At 39.2% G+C, this 19,937-nt stretch overlaps 1 protein-coding gene across 1 annotated transcript in view; it reads left to right on the top strand.

The window, feature by feature from the left end:
- dip2a (disco-interacting protein 2 homolog A) overlaps nt 1-18,551 on the top strand; it is a 91,854-nt gene extending 73,303 nt beyond the window's left edge. The window contains exons 19-38 of the mRNA XM_033986381.2: nt 622-758; nt 1,694-1,774; nt 2,592-2,719; nt 3,307-3,421; nt 4,376-4,577; nt 5,401-5,501; nt 6,722-6,802; nt 7,229-7,346; nt 7,709-7,830; nt 8,006-8,117; nt 8,265-8,374; nt 8,665-8,795; nt 10,088-10,256; nt 10,365-10,535; nt 11,589-11,650; nt 11,849-11,906; nt 13,686-13,760; nt 14,339-14,513; nt 16,282-16,405; nt 17,179-18,551. Of these exons, the coding sequence (XP_033842272.1) occupies nt 622-758; nt 1,694-1,774; nt 2,592-2,719; nt 3,307-3,421; nt 4,376-4,577; nt 5,401-5,501; nt 6,722-6,802; nt 7,229-7,346; nt 7,709-7,830; nt 8,006-8,117; nt 8,265-8,374; nt 8,665-8,795; nt 10,088-10,256; nt 10,365-10,535; nt 11,589-11,650; nt 11,849-11,906; nt 13,686-13,760; nt 14,339-14,513; nt 16,282-16,405; nt 17,179-17,431 (2,525 nt within the window). The 3' untranslated portion in view covers nt 17,432-18,551. The remainder of the gene's footprint in view (nt 1-621; nt 759-1,693; nt 1,775-2,591; nt 2,720-3,306; nt 3,422-4,375; nt 4,578-5,400; nt 5,502-6,721; nt 6,803-7,228; nt 7,347-7,708; nt 7,831-8,005; nt 8,118-8,264; nt 8,375-8,664; nt 8,796-10,087; nt 10,257-10,364; nt 10,536-11,588; nt 11,651-11,848; nt 11,907-13,685; nt 13,761-14,338; nt 14,514-16,281; nt 16,406-17,178) is intronic.
- The last annotated feature ends 1,386 nt before the right edge of the window (nt 18,552-19,937 follow it).

The raw sequence follows: 19,937 nt of genomic DNA, 5'->3' as shown, positions 1-19,937 counted from the left end.
TCAAATGTCATAGAACACATATCACTAAGATACACTTGCAAAATTGACTTGACTTTAGTTTATGTTATTGTCCCTCATCCAAAAATACCTGGAATTGTATTTACCTTCACTTTTCATCAATCTTGTTTACAAGGTCATCTTCTCTGAGTCTCAGAAATTGCTCCATTTCCCCAGATACTTAATAAAATCCTGTACGAATCCAGTTCTATTTTCAAGTTCATAAATCATCACCATAGTTTTTCTTCCATGATTCTCTACCACCACTAAATTTAAACATAGTGAGTGCAGCTGTACAAAAATAAACTAGGTCACCATTAAGCAAAAGTGGCAACATACAGATTTGTTTTTTAAAGCCACAGTATGTCACTTTTTAGACAGAAAATAGACTAAAATAATAGTATGTTTTTTGGGGGGGTTTTTTATTGTTTTTTTCATTTTGTTTTTTTATTGCTCTGAAAAACATGTGTCCTTACTGTGAGGTTGTATCTCCACAAACCTGACTCTTATTTGGCCTGGAGGAGGGCCTGCTCTTGCTTGTTTCCATGGAAATGCTGATCCTTTGTCTATAATGTTCCACAGTATAACCATCCTAACCCTTTCTTCCTTTTTGCTTGTGTCCAGCACTGGTGTGTGTGGTGCGTGTGGACGGGCCCCCTCTCCTCTGTCAGACTGATGAGGTGGGGGAGATCTGTGTGAGCTCAGGGACCTCTGGAGTGGCTTACTACGGCCTGCCCGGGATGACCAAGAACATCTTTGAGGTCTGTCTCCGTCTCTGTAGCACGTCTTAAAGGAGCAGTACCTAATTTTACTGTCTTAAAAACATGAAAATCATATCTAGTTAATTTTAAACAGTTTGCAGACAGTACACAGCAGACTTATTTTGACCTCAAGACCTGTTGGGACAAGACAGATTTTTCTCAAATACATAGGGAAAAAAAAAATAGGAACAGCACTCTTAAAAACATGAAGCTCATTTGAAATGGTCCAAAGTTATTCCTCATTTACCTTATGCATTCTGAATATCCTCATTAGTCACCAAGATGAGTTTTAAAGTACTTTTCACAACTTTCAGAGGCCAGAGTAGAATTTGCCATCTCAGTAGGATCACATTCAAAATGTGATAATAGCAGCCATTCAGTTGCAGTTTTGATTGCATTACATCCTACTGTGATGCAATTATGTTATTATTTAAATTAAGACATTAACAAACAACAAAACACCTAATCATGTCTAAAGGCTGCTAACCCTGCAGTTTAGACCTCTACAAACATATTCTGAAATACATGGGATTGTATTAGTTTAGCAGTTCATATTTCATTCTTCTCTCAAATGGTTGTTTATAATGTGCACTCTGCAACTAGATTTTTATGTTTAGAAAGTAGGATTGAATTCAATCACAATACTTGTCAGAAAATCACAATTAGATCTTTTACCAAACAGTTCAAGCCCAAGCCAGTTATGCTAAACACAACTAGCATGCTAGCAGTGCACTTCCTGGTTCACAGACAATAGAAAGCACGCAGCAAATGATCTCATCCTGACCCTAAGGGCAGCTTCTACAATATATCTGTACTGGGGCAATACAAATTGTATTTTATTAACATAAGTCAGGTACAGCACCTCTAAGACTCAGCACTAAAATAATGTTACTTCAGTAATTTGCATTATTTGACTAATCCTTCCTTTATTCCAGACCATCCCAGTGTCGCCCTCTGGTGTTCCCGTGTGTGAGCGCGCCTTCACCAGGACCTCTCTGCTGGGCTTTACAGGACCGGTCAGTACTATCCTCACCTTTGGGGGTATAATGTAAAATCTACTTTTTAGAGCTTTCTACTATATTATTATGTTATTTCCTCATCAGAAACATGCCTGAAGAGCTTTTAGATGTCATTCATATATGAGTAGTTGCGATCTCTCTCTGGCCCTATACAAACCCTCCTTACAGTTAGTCATACAATCCTATCCAAAACTCAGTCCATAAGCCTACGTCACCTATGCTGACACATAACAATTTTCCATAAGTATACAAAAACATGATACAATCATACAATCCATACACATCCATAACTTGACAAACCTGAAGCAAAATGCCTGCTGATTGTAGTGGTAGCATTCTGAAGGGGGAGTGATTTAGCGAGAAGAAGAGCAAAGGGAGGGGAGACTTAGAGACTCAGAGCGTTAAAAACAAAAGTAAAACATATAAAACATGGTGACATGTTGATTTCTGTGTAGTTTACATTTTTAAAACAATAAAAAGTGTCATGGTGATCTAAATATGTTATGTGTTAGCAGTTAATATACCATAGAAGTGAAATGCCCCCTCTTTAAGGCTTGTTTCATAAGTTTCATAGTCTGTGCTATGCTATATAACCACCAGGGGGCAGTCAAACTGTCTAGGAACTTAGCAATGCAAATATCAGTACTTTATACACAGGACACTAAATAAGGGTCACACCAGTTTTAGTGTTGTCTAAATGTCCAACATTGCACTGGAAATGTCCCACAATGCACCTTGAAAAGTAGTGTACAGCGATGGTTGCTAGACCAGTCATAAGGACTTCACTTAACCTGTGCTTGTGCTTGTACCACAGGACGGCCTGGTGTTTGTGGTGGGGAAACTGGATGGGCTGATGGTGGTGAGCGGGCGCAGACATAACGCTGATGATGTGGTAGCTACTGCTCTGGCCGTGGAGCCCATGAAGTTTGTGTACAGGGGCAGGTAAGAGGGAGAGAAGGGAGGGGCTTTCAACTGCAATTGCGGTACATTGGCAGAGGGGCTAGCACTCTCATTTCACAGGAAGAAACTTGGGCCTTTCTGTGCGGAGTTTGCATGTTCTCCCTGTGTCTGGAAGGTTTTCTTCCGAGCACTGCAGTTTCCCACATCGACTCCAAAATATGCGCCATAGATACAATCCTCCAGCTAAGGTAGAAAGCAGGCACCAGATTGGTCTGTTATTAATGTTCATATCATAATTTTGAGACCAATGATGAGTCTGACAGTGGCAATGACAGAGGGAGGAGTGATGATTTTTCAATAGAAGTTGAATTGCAACCAGACCCTGAAGGAACTGCTTTGCGCACATGTTTAGTTCCTATTTGGATTGCAACAGCTAGCACGTTAGCTATGTCTGTTTAGATATACAGTCTGTGCTCACTGCTCCTGACAGGATACGCCAATGACACTGGTTGAGGGATGGGTCAAATTTCTCTCAAAAGGGATCAATACAGTATACCCTACCTTAACACTGTGCTTGTGAGTGCAAAATAAAGTACTCTAACATGAGCTGTTGTTATATGTGGTTCCAGGATGGCAGTGTTCTCAGTAAGCGTGCTCCATGATGACAGGATTGTGGTGGTGGCGGAGCAGAGGCCCGACGCATCAGAGGAGGACAGCTTCCAGTGGATGAGCCGCGTCCTGCAGGTCAGAGCACCTCCCCACAGCAAGGCGGTCCTATCAGATAATTAATAATTTGAGCAAAATTATATATTTCAGAAGAAAACTTATGATGAGTGTTATCCCATATCTTTAATATAGATAATATAAATATAATAAAATATAATATAACTTGACCTGGTGGCCTCACCTGCTTGTGCCCATGTGACTAGATGAGTTGAATGCATACACTCGAACATTCAATGCACATCTCCATGGAGACAGGCGAAAAGACCCTCATGCTGAAAGGTTATGTAGTGCACCTTTAACATAGGATTGTTCAGTGAAAAAGGCAAGTACAAAACAGCAAATGAAAGTTGGTGCAAAAAGGCACAAGGTTGGGCTTTATTTTCAAAATGTTAAAACAGACCTATTAAACAAAATTGACTTTTCGGAACTTTTAACCATGTTATAGTTAGTTTCACCATTTACTCACCCAAAGTTGTATTTGGAGTGAATCACGCGCATTTGAACAGGCTATTTTCAAGATTTCATATTATTGATCCACCCCCATTTTTACCAGCACAGGCTCACTGCTCTCTGCTTACTTTGCATTATAGCGTAATTTTCTTAATTGGTGATTTGGCATCATCACGTAGTCATTTTAGTACAATTTGCTTTTTAAATCTGCTACTCACTAACTTGATATGCAGCTATCCATCAGAGGTGCCAACAACTTCACTGCACGTCTGGTCCTATTAGGCACCCCAGTTTTTTAGCACTATGTTCCTTTTAAGTCGTTTTAGATGAATATTGCAAATTAAAATGAGAAAATTAGATTATAACTATATAACAGACACAAGCACAGTAGGTCTTTAAGAGTTGACATGTCTTTATCCCCTTTATCTTTATGTCCCTCTGTTGTAAAGTGACCTGACCCTTGCTCTTTGTATCTTTAGCCCCATATACTGATGATTGCCCTGTTTTGTGCATGTGTTTCAGGCCATAGACAGTATCCACCAGGTGGGTGTGTACTGCCTGGCTCTGGTCCCTGCTAACACCCTGCCTAAGGCTCCTCTGGGTGGGATCCACATCTCCGAGACCAAACAGCGCTTCCTGGAAGGGGCGCTACACCCCTGCAACGTGCTCATGTGCCCCCACACATGTGTGACCAACCTGCCCAAGCCCCGGCAGAAACAGCCAGGTACAACCACTGTCAGCAGGACAACTCAGCTATGGCAAGGCAGGCTGAGAACTGAAGGATTTTAATGATAATCCAATCCACTTGATTTCTACATTTAACAAACAAAAGCAGTTTCCTAAGTGCTGCACATAGTGAATTATAATCAGTCTGGTGAAGATGACCAGAATGGACTATAAAAGGAAGGGAAGCAAAATATGCAATTTCTTAATATATTTCTTAATGATAACAAGCAGCAAATTGTCATTAACATGCCTTTTTTCATAGGCTCTGCACTTGATTTTTTTTTTATGAGAAAAATGGGTCTTGCTCCAGTACAGAGATATTGATATATATTGATATTCTATAAGCAGCTCTTGAGGTCAAAATAAGTCCACTGTGTACTGTCTACATCTAACCACAAAGTGTTTTATTGTCCGATCAGAAAGTGTGTTAGTTGCAAACCGATTAAAATGTTTTTAATCTTTTAAGACAGTAACAATCAGGTAAAGTGCCTTTAATGATGAGAGAACTCCATTCTTACTTTTAACCATAATATGGTTAAAAGCTCATAATTTTAAATATATGTCCCCTTTTAAGACTGTGTTGTCAAAAGACAGTTACGTTCCACCTTCTGCCTTGTTATATCCTTATATTGCAGAATTCTCATTGTACTGAAATCCCATTAAGGTCCTGCTATATTTCTGAAAAGCCTTTTTGAAATTTATTCAGTTTTATGTAGTCAATTTAGTCTTGTTTTGGGACCTTTATATTTGCCTGATGCTTAAAATGTGCACAGTGCGAGTGGTAGTAGTTGGTACAATAAAACCCTGTGTGTTTTGCTCAGAGGTGGGCCCTGCGTCCATGATCGTGGGAAACCTGGTGGCAGGGAAGAGAATTGCACAAGCCTGTGGTCGAGACGTGGGTCAGATGGAGGACAATGAGAAGGTCTGTGCCCCGAGAGGAAAACACATACACAAAACACAAACTATATGTGATGTTAATGTTTTTTTTTGTTTTTTAATGTAACCAATTTAAAATGATAATGTAATGGAGTTGTAGCTATAAAAATGTTAGTAGCAATTTTATATGATTAATTTGTTGAAGGGTGAGAATGGCCAAAATGGTGAGTGATGTTTTTGAGTTACTTGTATGTACTGCACAATGGCTCTCAGTCATGCCGAGGTGCCTTGGCCTATTCTAGGTGTGGTCAGGCATCCATGTCATCCAACTCATGTTCCAGTGTTCATGTCCTTCACAGGCATGTGTCCTCCATTTTGTTAGCATTTTAGCATTTTACCATGGATACTTCACTGCCTTAATCAGGCAAATTTACCCATAATGCATCTGGTGTTTTTGAAGTAAGGGGGTGGTTATGGGGGGTGTATTTGCAAATGTATTAGAAAATTATAACTTTTTGGATGTATTCGTATTTTATATCTGCAAAAGGAGAATGAGACCTTTTTCTTTCTATAGCCTGTTCTATTAGCCACATCTTTGCGCTTAGGCAGGACACTTTCCTTGGATTGGAAGGAAATTATTTTGGAGGAACCCAATACCAAGGCAAGGCAGCTAGACTTTGAGAAACACCCATGGGTGTGCAGAAGTTTGTTGACTTTGTTGTGCAAGACATGCTGGGAGCTGGAAAAAATGTAAGCTCCTGTACCGTTTTCTGCCATTACATTAAATTGTTGTATTATTTATACCCTTCTCTTGTGCATACAGTTCAATATCATGGTTGTGTGTTTTTTTAGTCAAGACCTTAAGGCAAGGCATGCTAGGAACAACGCATACAATAATTCACTTTTAAAGAAAGTTAGCGTAGGGAAAGATTGGAGACTCCTGGTCTACATTAAAAATGCTTATGAACTCAACCCACTAGTAAAATGATTTAAACTGTATTCACGATATTTTTTGCATTATTGATATTAAAAAAAATAAACTATCATATCTCTTAACATAGGATTTGTGCAAAATATAATTATTTCAAAAATGGCTTGAAAAGTTGATGCAAAGAAGTATATCAATTTACATTTAACATGTTTTAATGATTATTCTTAATGGGTATTATAATATATATGTGTATACCTGATTAATCTACACCTGGGTTATAAATAGTATTTCATTTGTCTGTTTAACCACATGTGTACCCCTCTTTCTCTCTTCAGTTCTTGTACATTCAGGACGTTCTTCAGTGGAGAGCTCAGGCCACTCCAGACCACCCCCTCTTTATGGTCCTCAACTCCAAGGTACTGCCCCCCTACTGACCAAAATTTTACAGTCACGAAATGTCTGACCAAATCTGACTAAAAAAAGGTTCACATACACAAAGTATCTGACCAAAACTGACCAAAACTTTAGATTCACAAAATATATCTCAAAGTATTATCACTTCACTGTACTTGATCTGTAGGTAACATATGTGACCAACCACTGAATTACTCTAAAGTAATAAAGTACTCGCCTGAACACTAAAGGATTTTACCCCAATAGTGCATTTCTAAGCGATTATTTGTTGTTGCTCTCCTCATGTCTGTTGGGTCAATGCGACTGTTGCTATTGTCAGATTGCGTATTTTAAAGTCCTTTACATATCCGTCTCAAAGTGGCAAAAGATTCATGTTGTTAATGTACTTCTTATTTCTGAGTGATTAAAAACTGAATTATATGTTTTAGGGTACAGTGTCCAGCACAGCCTCGTGTCTGCAGCTGCATAAGAAGGCAGAGAGAGTCGCAGCGGCGCTCACCGGCCGTATCAACACTGGGGACCACGTGGCTCTGGTCTATCCTCCAGGTACAACAACTACTGTCAATACAGTCGTCAAGCAGTGTGAATGAGGTGAAAAACAATAGCTGCCTGCAGGAAAGTTGAAATCTCAAAAAAAAAAAAGTTTAGTACAGGTTTCAAATGCTCTGGTTCACAACATGAACCAGAGCATTTTCACTTTTGCAGATGGTGAGTGTTCAGGGTTCTTTTGGACATGGTTAAAAAAGGACAAAGGACATTTAAAAAATTGTGAATGCTGAATTTTAGTCCAAATTTTGAAATTGAACCCTCATCTTTGCTTTTCTTTCTTTTCTTAATGTTTTATGTCTTATATAAACTAAATAATAAATACACATGACAGTATATTTCTTGTGTGTGTGTGTGTGCAGGTGTAGATCTTATAGCTACGTTTTACGGCTGCCTGTACGCTGGTGTTGTCCCGGTCACCGTGAGGCCCCCGCACCCCCAGAACCTGGCCACTACTCTGCCCACGGTCAAGATGATCGTCCAGGTAACTCACCAGAGGACATAAGCTAAGCGGTATTGGGCCGGATTAGTACTTGGAAGGGAAAAAAATACATAATAATAATCTCATGTATAAAATATAATATATATTTTGAAATGTATGGCCTTATAGGAGTGCTGGGAAGAGCATGTGTTTGAAAATGAGTTCATGTTTTGCTTAGGTCAGTAAGTCGGTGTGCATCCTGACCACTCAAGCAATAATGAAACTGCTGAAGTCCAAAGAGGCGGCCGCAGCAGTGGACGTGAAGAGCTGGCCCCTGGTCATGGACACAGGTAACACAGGCACGGACCCTAAAAACATGGTTATAAAAACTCACCATCATCATTAAAAGAACAGTACGGTTGGATATCATCAGCATAAAAGTGATGAGACACATTTTTAAAAACACAAATTATCTGAAAAAATTGTCTTTGTTCCAGATGACCTCCCGAGGAAGAAGTGTGTTCAGATATACAAGCCACCCACACCGGAGATGTTGGCCTACCTGGACTTCAGTGTGTCCACCACAGGCATCCTGGCAGGGGTCAAAGTGCGTACCATGTGCACATGCACATGTATAATCTGTGGTTTCATGTAGTAGTCTATATTCATTGGTGGTCACAGTTGTGACCGGTGGGTTGAAATGGGTTAAGTTTTTTAAACCGGAATCCGTACGTTGTTTTAGCCCTGACCAATCAGGCAATCGGGTGCTGTTTTCTTTGTTTGTTTGTAGTTGGAGAACTGAGCAGAGACATGGATAGGGACAATTTGGACAAAAAAATCATGAGTAATATGTAAATAATTCCTTTCCCCCCTGACACTGACCCCTGTGCTGTGCAGATGTCCCACAGTGGCACTAGTGCCCTGTGCCACTCCATAAAGCTGCAGTGTGAGCTGTACCCGTCCCGCCAGATCGCCATCTGCCTGGACCCCTACTGTGGCCTGGGCTTTGCTCTCTGGTGCCTCTGCAGGTAACACACATTCAGGCCGCATGCCACACAACCAAACAGTCACATAAGAAAGACACTGGGAAGGATGTATCAACATTATTTCCATCTCTAACAATGGTTCAAACATTAAAGGCATTTAAAGGCAGGCTTTGCTTTGAAGCACATCAGTATGTTTTTCCACTGTCTAAAGTGAACCGTACTGGGCCATTTGAGGGGCCTTCACTCATGGCACTAGCTCCCAATCTGGAGTTATCTCTCTTCAGCTCCCGGTCTACTTTAGTTAAGGAGAAGCTGCACACCGCTACGATCTGTTTTTCTACAAACTACATTGCAAATTAGTGTATTTATTTTTTTACATATTCAGTGCATATATAGTAAACCATTTTGGAGTCAAATTGGTGAAACTTGGACCTGCACAGTTTATTAATATTTGTATACTGGACTGTGTTTGACACCCTTTGTACAAACAGGGCTATTTGTTTCTTCACAAATTTGTCCTATTTCTACACTTATAACAAGAGTTATTTTAGTCACTTGTGTTGAAAGTTGGCACTACTCGTGCTGTACATGCACACTTACTAGAAATCTCCTCAGATATCTTATTCCTTCATGGATTTATTATGGGGTTTAGTTAGCGATGTTTGAGCCTGATGTGGTCCTCAGTGCGCAAGCCTTTAAAACAATTTGTCTTCTCTGGTTAGAAAAGCACATGTACAGAGAGTGGTGCAGCATGGCCTCCGTATCAGAGCACAACACAAGTTAACTGCGATTGACGCAGTCTGCTCAGCGGCCAGTAGGGTGTAATACAGGACACCGCGACTACAACCATTCTTTAAATAAGCAGAAGTGAAGGAAAAACGGGATAATTTGGATATAATTTGAAACTATTTAATTATACTTTTGATCTTTTGACACGCAATGATTTTAGAACTTATTGGAAAAGCACTGCTTGCCTTGATTGCCCTGACTGCACTCGTGTCAAAATAAATGCACTGGAAATATAATATTTTCTAACATTAGCCAAACCCAATGCATGACAAAGATGCATTTTATTTCTGGCAGACACAACACACACACACAACAAGTGCATTGCTGCCCTCCACTGGTCAAGTGGTTAACACAAAAAAATTATTTACTTTATGATATATAGGTTACGTTTGGGTGAGGTCAGACTGCATCTGCCCCTGGATCCAGAGCCTGCTCATGGGTCCAGGAGCAGAAACTCAAACTGTGGCCAAATGTTCCAAGGTGACCCAGTCTGGGGACTAGAAACATATTCCCTGCATGGCTCTAACAGTGTGTGTGTGTTTCAGTGTGTACTCGGGACACCAGTCCATCCTGGTGCCTCCTCTAGAGCTGGAAACCAACCCGTCCCTGTGGCTGTGTGCAGTCAGCCAGTACAAAGTGCGGGTCACCTTCTGCTCCTACAGCGTCATGGAAGTGTGCACCAAGGGCCTGGGCGCTCAGACCGAGGCTCTTAAGGTACGTCTCATAACATCTCTGCTCATGTTAGCTCATAACATGTCTGCTCAGGTTAGCTTTTGTAGCATAGTAGACAAGTAGACAAGCTCTCTCTATTGTGTGTTCCAGATGAAGAACGTGAATCTTGCATGCGTGCGCACTTGCATGGTGGTGGCAGAGGAGAGGCCCCGCATGGCTCTCACTCAATCCTTCTCTAAGATCTTCAAGGACCTGGGACTGTCCCCTCGAGCAGTCAGCACCACCTTTGGGTGCAGGGTCAACGTGGCCATCTGTTTGCAGGTAGGACACGTGCTCAGTCAGAGACACTTTGTTTTCTTGTTCTTTGTACCAGGAGGAGGAGAAGGACTTGTGTCCTGGTGTTGTCCTGTGCATGTCCTCTGTACAAACGTGTCTTCTCTCTGTGTGTCTCTGTGGTCAGCCCAACAGACTGGGGCCGCTGGCAGAGCAGGTACTGTCAGAGCTCAGGGCTGTAGAGTGCTGTAGACCGCTGCATGGTGCTCACACATGTCCATGCTCTGTCTGTGTGAGGACTCTGTGTACTGCAGGGCTGATGCTCCAGGACAGTCTGGAGATGGGTCGCAGCATAATGGCTACGGCAGATCTTCATGTGTCATATACATGTTTTTGTATTTTTCATAGACCTCAGCTTTGATTACATTATGGAATAAACATCTTTTCTCTGTTGACACAAACATTTGTTTTCACACAAAATAGCATTACTTTTTAAAGCATGTGCACAATTCCACATTAGCTGAGTAAAAATTCTCTGTACCAGAGTTTTCTGATGCATTGTTTCTCAAAGAGCAGAAAAGAGCTGGATACATGTACATCACATCCTCTCCCAACCGCCCATCTCACCCACCAACTGTTCATGACCCTCCCCTCAAAGTCATAGACAAATATGCACTGGGATTTGCCGCTTGTTAATGTGTGTGTGTTTGTTTTTCTAACTATCTTCCAGTACAGGCCTACAATTGGCATTTACCTAATGTATAATAAATGCCATCCATGTGCAAATGCTTTATCAAAGACACGTGAATCCTCAGCCTCACTGCCTCCTTATGCTCAGGAGATTAGGAACAAACTGCATTGATATAAAAGGAAAAGTGTGTGACTGAGATGGTACATTCTTTGTTCACGATGTTGGTGCACAGGTCATGTGACATGTATGTGTCCAGTACAGATGATGACCATGGTCCTGACCACAGGCTGTGTGTGCTGCTGCTCGGCTTCACCCTCATCACGTCATACTGCTACTGCTACATGTCCCTGTCCTGTCTACATGTAAGACATGTCCTCTCATCTGTCCACTCTGTCCCCTCTGTCCCACAGGGCACCTCTGGACCTGACCCGACCACTGTGTACGTGGACATGAGAGCGCTGCGCCATGACAGGTGGGACACAGCCCTGGACACACCTGGTCTGCTGATACGATGATTGTTCAGACATAATCCATTTTTCTGTGTTTTGTTTTTTTGTTTTTTTGTTTTTGTTTTTTTATGACATTGGAAACACTGGAGCAAGACAGTAAAATAGCATTAAAAAGCATTACAATGACCCTGGTCATTGGCTGTTCCTCTTTGTGCCTGTAGGGTTCGCCTGGTGGAAAAGGGCTCTCCACACAGTTTACCACTCATGGAGTCTGGAAAGGTACTGCATGTTCCTCTTTAAAGGAGACATACTATGTTTTATTAATTTAATTTGTACTATTTTTATTTTAAACAGTAAAATAAGTAGATTATCCTTTTACATTTTGTTCATTGTAAACTTCAGTATTGATCCAAAATGGACTTATAATAGAAACAGAACAATTCACTTTCTGTGCTAACAGCAGAACTGATAACTCTTCATTTTGGCATTTCATTTTCATAACAAGCAGCAGATTTCCACATAGTTACAGTAGTTTTACATCTGAAAATGGCTACATGATATTTGTGAACCTGACATGCATGATATGGAGTTTTCTTGAATCATCCAATTAAATAAAATAATAACTAATAATTAATATTAATCGATATTAAAACTAGTATCAAAACGAGATACCCATTTAACCAAATATTGACACTAAAAATTACATTCACAGAATAGGACAGAAATGAACCTTCCTGAATAGCTTTAGAATAATCTTGAGCTGTATCATGTATAAGACACATAGACTAGCACACGCCCATGGACCACCAAACTGAACGACTGAGGGATTATACAGATATAAGGCCACATGGGAATATAAAAGAAAGTACTATGATTTAATGCTGAAAATGACATTCTATTATCTAAATAAAGAGTGTGTTTTATTATCATCATGTTATCAAAATCGGTGTTGAGTATCAAGTCTATTCCTTAGTATCGAAATTGAATTTGAAATTTTAGTATTGTGACAAAACTAGTACAAATACATTAATTTCACAAAAGAAAAGATGACCTGTACCAGATTTAGCTACTGCTACTTCCCATCTGCAGTCCCTGGTGAACTCACTGAAAATACACATTTCATTACAATTATATTACAAGACTAACTTTCACATCATTAGCATTAGCAGCAAAATACAGTAAAATGTCACACTTTCAAATACATTATGGTTTCCTACAAATAGCTGTTCAGCAGTTCATGCAAAAATGTAAAATTATTATGTGCAACTTTTTACAGTGAATGCAGTACAAATTAACTTGACTGATGTTGACACAGTGGATTAAGATGTGCTTTTTCAGTTTTCTTGTGAAATTATTCAGATCTACAGACGGTTTCAGATTGTCTGGACGTACAGAGCAGTGGGTGGAGATAGGGCGTAGGTGCACTCAAGACATGAATGTAGGACAATACAGAATTACTCAAACATGTATGCATCAAGCGAAATACGACTTTGAGTTAGATAATGGTGAGGGGTCACTCTTATAAAGTCGATTTTGTATAATGGGTTTCCTTTAAGCACTGTGGTCTCTCTGTGGTTAAAGTGCTTATGTACTTTTTCACTAAAACATAGTTAACCACAATCATTATATTTAAGATTTTACAAAAAAACACGAAAAAAAACAACAAACAACAATGTTAAAGCAGGCCAAATCTTGTCTAAATCCCAATAGTTGTGATTAAACAAATAAAAATAGATGACAGCACCTTTATTTTGTTAAATCAATATTTAATCTGTCAGAAACATGCCTTCCTAATGCATAAACTGTTCCCACATTTTGGATTGAATTTGTAACAGTTGGTGTTCTGGATAGACGGGTTTTTGTTTTAGAACTACTGCCTGTGTTTTTGTACTTTTCTTTTCAACATTTTTTTCCCCACAAACTGCCTCTTAACTGATTGAAAAACTATCATAAATATTTAGCACAGGTACTATCCCACCAAACCATGTCATAATTAGAAAAAACAATCAGCCTGTCGCATGCTCTTTAAGTTTCTGATGTTCTGTTTTGTGTGAGCAGATCCTTCCAGGAGTCAAAGTCATCATCGCCAACACGGAGACCAAAGGGCCGCTGGGAGACTCACATTTGGGAGAGGTCAGAACAGCATACAAGCCACTCAGCTACTTTAAAATAGATATATAAAAATTGTCATTGAGGTACCAACGCTGCCATGCTTTCTCCAGTAATAATGCCATACTGTGGAAAATGTGAAATAGAAATTGTTCCAAATATATGTGTGGTATAAATATTCACCAGTAAACATATTCCATTCCGTACTGTTAAAAAAAAATTCCATTGTCGTGCTGCATCTAGCGCACTTACTGTCAGCTCAGTCCTTTGTTATTGTGACATCAGAGGTATAATACTCCTTACAACAGAAGCATAGTGAGACTGGACTGCAATAGACTGGAATGGACAACGCTGTTGCAATGTCTTGAGGGTTCATGTCTCTGGGTGCTAGGTCCCGCACTGACAGTAAATAAACTATACTATATGATAAAACGGGAGGGTGGGGCTTAATAATTTTTATGATATCGCAGAAACAACCAAATAGGTATTTCTTTCATTTGGTATTGAAAACCATAAATATACAAATCTATCTATCTTTAGCATAGTACCTTCCACAATCTCCCTGTCTCAGCCTCACTCTCCTTCTGTCTTGTCCTCTTCAGATCTGGGTGAGCAGTCCGCACAATGCCTCGGGGTACTACACGGTGTACGGGGAGGAGGCACTGCATGCCGACCACTTCAACACCAAGCTCAGTTTTGGAGACACACAGACGGTTTGGGCGCGCACCGGGTACTTGGGCTTTCTACGCCGCACCGAACTCACGGATGCCAACGGAGGTGAGAGGGAGTGTCCACTAGTGACTGGGGAATTCACAAATGTTTGTACAAAAATATACATGTATACTTGTATATATTTATAAAACACATATCACTTTAGTCCATTATTATTTTAAATTATACTTTTCTATTTTAGTTTTTTGCTTTCTACCATGTTATAATGTTTCCTCATCAAAAACATGCCTGAAGAGGTTGTAGATGTCGTCCATGCGTGTTTGTGCATTTTAGCTACCTCTCCTGGCAACAATTCTCCCACAACAATTCTCCATAAATATACAAAAGCATGACACAAAAGTGTACACAACAACTTCACAAATCTCATGCGATGTGCAGTAGTTACATTAGTGGGATGCACGCTGATTGTGTTGTGAAAGTGTTCTGAGGGGGAAGTTACTTAACACAGAGAAAAAGGAGGGGGGATGAAAATGAAACTTATAAAACCTATGAATATGTTAATATCAGAGAACATAGCATTTTCAAAACAATAAAAGGTAACATGTGGTCTAAATGTTACATGTTTTATTATGTATATATTATATTTAATGTATTTATATTTCAAAAAATATTTCAACCTGACATTCAAAGAAGAGGAAATATTCCAACAAAGACGTGGAAATGAAAGGCTCATCATTATCACAGGTATAGGGCACTGTGGATAGTAATGGGGTACATTTACTTAAGTCCTTTTTGAAAATCTCATACGGGTTTCTTCATGTCCGATGCCAATACCAATATTCTAGACCCCAGAGCAGCCAGTGGTCAATGTGTTGTGCAGTTTAGTAGTATTTAGAGGCAAAAGTGAGCTGAGTGGAATTATGTCAATTTACATGATTTGAAATGATTACATAATTAAAGGACTTAAATCTTTTCTGATCCATGTTATTGTGTTATTTCCTCATCACAAACATACGTGGAGTTGTGTTTTGTTTCATTCATACATGTCTAACATACAAATCCTTCATATTGAGGCTTCTCTCAAATGGAAAACACTCCACCTTGTGATGTCATGTGGTAATACAGGAAGAGCTTCACTGTAATTATAAACTCCACACACCTTCACTAGAATCATTTGGATAAATTCAGCCCTGGAATTTCCAATCTCTACTGAACTAAAAGTAAAAGGTAGCTGGTAAAACGTACATGGAACAGAGCATTTTGAGTTTTGGAGAGGTTCTGTAGGCAGACTAATGATGCAGGGTTACTCAAACGTGTGAATGAAATAAAACACAACTCCGGGTATGTTTTTGATGAAGGTAACAATTTTATAACATGGCTTAATGCTCACGAGAGTCAATTTTGTATGTAGGATCTTTAAATTATATGAAAGAAATATATAGAAATAAAAAATAATAATAATTTTACAATATGCATAAAGTTTCCATGACTCTACATAGCAGATAATGGTATTTTATAAAAACACATACATTATTCTATAGGAAATTACAAAGAAAAGTAGCTGTATTTTTTTATATTTTGTCTGTCAGATAACATTACTATTACTAGTTAGTTGAATATAATAAAAAAGTAGTTAGAGATAATATATTTTCTTTAAATACTTTGAGTTTTTTGTTCATGCCATTTGGGTTTTTTCTTATTTCTTGAGCTTTATCAGGTTCAGGGGGGTAGCACAACATTCTGGACCCTGGCTACAAATCTTCTTGATTTCTATATGAAAACTGTGCATTACAAACATGTTGAGACCATTTTTAGATACTTCTGGTCACTGGATAATCTCTCCAGCTAAAATGTGATTGTTGTTGTTTTGCAGAGCGCCACGATGCTCTGTACGTGGTGGGCTCTGTGGACGAGACACTGGAGCTGAGGGGTATGAGGTACCACCCCATCGACATCGAAACGTCCGTGATCCGAGCGCACCGGAGCATCGCAGAGTGGTCAGTGTGGGGAGCAGGGGCTGAGCCGTGAGGGGCCAGAGCCTTGTGGCATACTTTAAGGCGCTGCACCTGATTTTGACCTTTTTTAAAAACATGAAAAATAGAACTAGTTCATTTCAAAAGGTTTGCAGTGGTCCAAAGTTTTTCCTCACTTACTGGTCTGTATGCATTCAGAGTATTTATAAGCACTTTTCCCAACTTTGCCATCACTGTAAAGCCAACAACAATGACTTGCATGCTAACCGTGCACTTCCTAATCATTAAACAATAAAACCCTTCATAATTAGATGCAGACAGCACACCTGCAGCAGCCTTATTTTGACCTCAAGAATTGCTTATACATCTGTACTGGGATACTAGGATCTGAACTGCTTATGCATACAGAACTTTTAACTTTTCTGGTGGGGAGAGAGGGTCTTTTACCTCTTTGTGCACATGAAGATTCTTTGCCTGGAATGTTGAACAGTATGGCATTTAACATCTTTAAAATCTATTTTGCATTCAATTACAAGTGTTTTTATTGCTCAAAATACCTTTAAAATACCTTTTTGTCATCACCTCTTCAAAGATCTGAACTGATGAGGTCACCTACTTGTCTCCTTGAAAGTAGAGTTAATGTTTAATGTCATATTCTGGGACATTATAGCTAAAATAGCATAGAAATAAAGTGATTTTCAAATGTGTAACGCAGAAAACAAACAGCGGTCTCATTTTCACCCCAAATAACATTCAATTTATTCATAGTAAAATGCACTCTTTGGTCTTCTCCTCAGTGCGGTGTTCACCTGGACCAACCTGCTGGTGGTGGTAGTGGAGTTGGAGGGGTCCGAGCAGCAGGCCCTGGACCTGGTTGCCCTGGTGACAAATGTGGTTCTGGAGGAGCACTACCTGATCGTAGGCGTGGTCGTGGTAGTGGACCCAGGGGTCATTCCCATCAACTCCCGCGGAGAGAAGCAGCGCATGCACCTGAGGGACGGTTTCCTGGCAGACCAACTGGACCCCATCTATGTGGCTTATAACATGTGAAGTGATTACGTGGACCATCTCATGTGATCAATAACATGTGAGGTCACTAGTTTGATCTTTTTAACCTTGGCTTATACCATGTGATGTCACTACATGGACCACCTCTGTGTGATCAATAACTGACGTCCCCAGTTTGACTCTTATAACATGTGAGCCCACCTGTCTGGCCCCTTTTATAAAGCTTATAACATGTGACATCATGAAGTGTCTGCATCTGTGTCACCTATGTAAGTACTGATGCACTAATACCGATACAAATATTGGATATCGCTCTGATACCAGGTGCTTGTACTCATACTTGTCAATGTGCTGCCAATACCAAGAGCCGATACCACTATAATTGCTGTGCGTCTTATTTGACACTTACAGCTCGCCTCTGAGCTGAGCAGCAATATGAAAATATTTAGTACTCTTATGAATATATTTAGGACTCTTAAAAATTTTTTTATAGTTTCTGAAAAATATCAGTGCAGTGCTTGTGTTTATATAGTAACTAATGTTGCTAAGTGATTCTGGCGATTCTTTGCTTGTAATGTAATTGACAAACAAATCCATGTCCATATTGGTCAGTGTGGTTGTGGTTAAAATAAGATAACACTCACTGGCTAAAAGTGGCTCCTTTAGCAGTTAGTGCGCAGTCTGCAAAGACATAGTAGTAAATATTAACAGCATTTCTCTAAACTATATTGGAACAAAAATGCCACTCAAATAAGTCCAGTGAAAAAGTAGGCTATACTTCAAAAATCCCATGATCATATTGGTATTGGTTCTTGGTATCGGCAAGTACTCAAAATTAATACTCATACTTGTTTTAGAAAAAGTGGTATTGGTGCATCCCTACATGTAAGGTCACCACATGACTACATCTGTGTTACCTATACCATGTAATGTCACCAGTTTGATCACATCTACTCATGTGATCCAACATGTGAGGACCCCACTTTGAACCCATCTATGTGCCCGTACCAGTAATCCTCACCTATATGACCGATATCAGAGGACCAGCTCCTTCTATGTATGTGGTCCATTACATGTGAATGCACCTTTGTCACCCCATCTAAATGATATACAGCTATATAACATGTGAGGTCACCAACATCACTTTTTAAACATTTCACGTTCCATCACACATTATCATCACATACACTGTAAAGCAATTTCAAAAGTCAGAATAAGTTATAAGTCTAGATTTCAACAGTTAAAACATATATGGGGTTGGGAAATGACCTATTTCAAAAACTGGCTTTTGTTTTTACATGATAAAATAATGTGATCAATATTATAAAAGAGGGATGTGATGTCGTTGGAGATCTCTTGTGCCATATAGATACAAATCGCTGTTTACAATTGACAGCTTAGATGTCTTCTCCGACTATTCATAATTTTACAGTAAGGTTGAAATGCCACTATGTTAATCAGCAGTTATTTATTTTATGTTATTTTGTGAAACCACTAAACCTACTCAACCAAACAGGTGCAACTACTATAATGTTAAACTAGCTGTACATACAATTTTAGTGTCTTAAAAGTACTTAAAATCCATTCACCAAATGACATAAGTACGCCTTAAGTACCTTTCCTATCCCACTTATTTTGTCTACTGTTGGATAGGACAGGTTTATGCAGACTGAACTATGGGAAGTTTTTATGGAAACTTTGTAATGAAATGTTTTTAAAAATGTATCTGATTTTTGTAAGAGAAGCTATTAAGATGAATGTGCCAGGGCTATGAGGATGAATGGTTTACTGTAGGGCTTGTATCAAATGTGTAATATGCTCAGTAACCCCTATTCTGCCATCTTTTAATGTTGTAAAAATCATCCCACTGTTTTTAATGTGTAAAAGCTGTAAGTATGTACAGAAGAAGTGTAAATTATTAATATTTGCTTATGATGGGACATGAACAGGGACTGAGAGGATACTTTTTGCAGACATTTGAAGCTGAAGGGACCTCCGGACTGTTATGTGATTGTGACCAGCTCTTGTTGCTTCCTTCAGCACACACTTTGTTAAGAAAGAACAGACAGAAATGAGGTTGCATTGTCATTATTTTCATAACACATTTTTTTAATTAATAAAAATGATTTTAACTTAAACAGGATTTGTGATGTATTTTTATGAATGAGGTATTATGTATAAAGAAATGTTACTTTTTTTGCATAGGCTGCATTCATATAACAAACTATTAACATATTACAGATCTGTCAGTATGAACTTAAGGGAGGATATACTTTGTGTGATGACATAAGTCAGTCAGATTTTAATAAATCACTCAGATATACCTTTCCACCACATTCCAAAATGTGACTGTTAACTACTGACTTTTGCTCTTAGCCCAGTAGCCCGTGTATAAAAGGAAACCTGCAAGGAAAGAAAACCTCCAAATGGATACATAATATTTTAAAAAATCATAGTTTTAAATCATTATAATAGCCCATATAATTTGATTGTACACAAAACCCTTAAAGTGGTAATATCTAAACAAAATGAACAGAGAGGCAAAGAC

This window comes from Periophthalmus magnuspinnatus, chromosome 21, assembly GCF_009829125.3.
Source record: "Periophthalmus magnuspinnatus isolate fPerMag1 chromosome 21, fPerMag1.2.pri, whole genome shotgun sequence".
In the NCBI taxonomy this organism is placed as follows: Eukaryota; Metazoa; Chordata; class Actinopteri; order Gobiiformes; family Gobiidae; genus Periophthalmus; species Periophthalmus magnuspinnatus.
Note: the sequence above shows the minus strand (reverse complement) of the source record. Positions and strands in the feature narration are given on the sequence as shown.